The 988-nt window shown below is 29.0% G+C and overlaps 1 protein-coding gene across 1 annotated transcript; it reads left to right on the plus strand.

Moving 5' to 3' along the window:
• The first annotated feature begins 19 nt into the window (after nt 1-19).
• On the plus strand, nt 20-890 carry LOC108628641 (uncharacterized). Its single transcript, XM_018030713.2, has 2 exons — nt 20-258; nt 318-890. Exons 1-2 carry the CDS (start codon nt 123-125, stop codon nt 515-517), a joined length of 336 nt encoding a protein of 111 aa, XP_017886202.1. The 5' UTR covers nt 20-122; the 3' UTR covers nt 518-890.
• The last annotated feature ends 98 nt before the right edge of the window (nt 891-988 follow it).

The following is a 988-nucleotide window of genomic DNA, read 5'->3' on the forward strand; positions in this document are numbered from 1 at the left end:
CTTCAAAGTTCATGTACATAAATCGTCTATATTCTTTTTCTATTTTAGATAAATACTGTCTAGAATTTATAAATCATTACAGTGCTATTTTTCCTGTTCAGTCAACGATTATACAGATACCAATGTTATCAACTATCAATTTATACGTGGATAAACTTGTTTTACTCAAGCTAGACAACACGAAACTGTCAGTCAAAGATAGAGAAAAGTTAAATACAATTTGTGAAACGTTGAATAAAATACTGAAATTTAGTATAGGTAAGTGCACGATAAAAATATACAAGTGCAATTAGTTAAATCGTATCTTCATTTCACAGGCCTTTCTTCTACCAGGATAAGAAAGGAAGCCTTAAATTTAGCTTTGTCCCTCGGTAAGAAATTGCAACTTACTAACCGTACTGAACAATTCAACAAAATGATTACGATAATTCAAGAGGCATTGCCGGAGTTAACGAAGGATAACGAACCAGAGATTCGAACTAGGATCATTGATATTAAGGAAATGCTTAAGATATGAAAAAAGCGATTATTTTTAATATGTTATGTTGAACGACGTTATGCATGTTTGAAACTAAGTTCATTCAGATACTACACAATCGTGATCGATAATGGAAATAGGTGTTTGCAGAACTCTGTTTATTTGATAAGACTTAATTAAATATGTGGTTGAAAACAATGATTGTATAATAGTAAATATAATTTTGTTTTAATTATTTTAAGTTGTCTGTAATGTGTTCTAGGAAAAGGATGTTTACACCTCTATTTACAGACATTTTCATCCTGAATATATTCCTAAATTGAAAAGACTTCAATTCGCGATATGCGACATGCGATCATGCATATTTTCATATAAGTACATAAGCTTAATAAAATACATATTGAACGATAAACAGTTATACATTAATATCATGTACCATTTTTACGTAAGTAACTATTTATAAACATTAAAAAGTTTTAAAAGTAAAAGGAATGGAAATTTTACCACGTA

The sequence above is a fragment of the Ceratina calcarata genome, unplaced genomic scaffold, assembly GCF_001652005.2.
Source record: "Ceratina calcarata isolate Rehan_Ccalc_2016 unplaced genomic scaffold, ASM165200v1 scaffold5301, whole genome shotgun sequence".
NCBI lineage: Eukaryota > Metazoa > Arthropoda > Insecta > Hymenoptera > Apidae > Ceratina > Ceratina calcarata.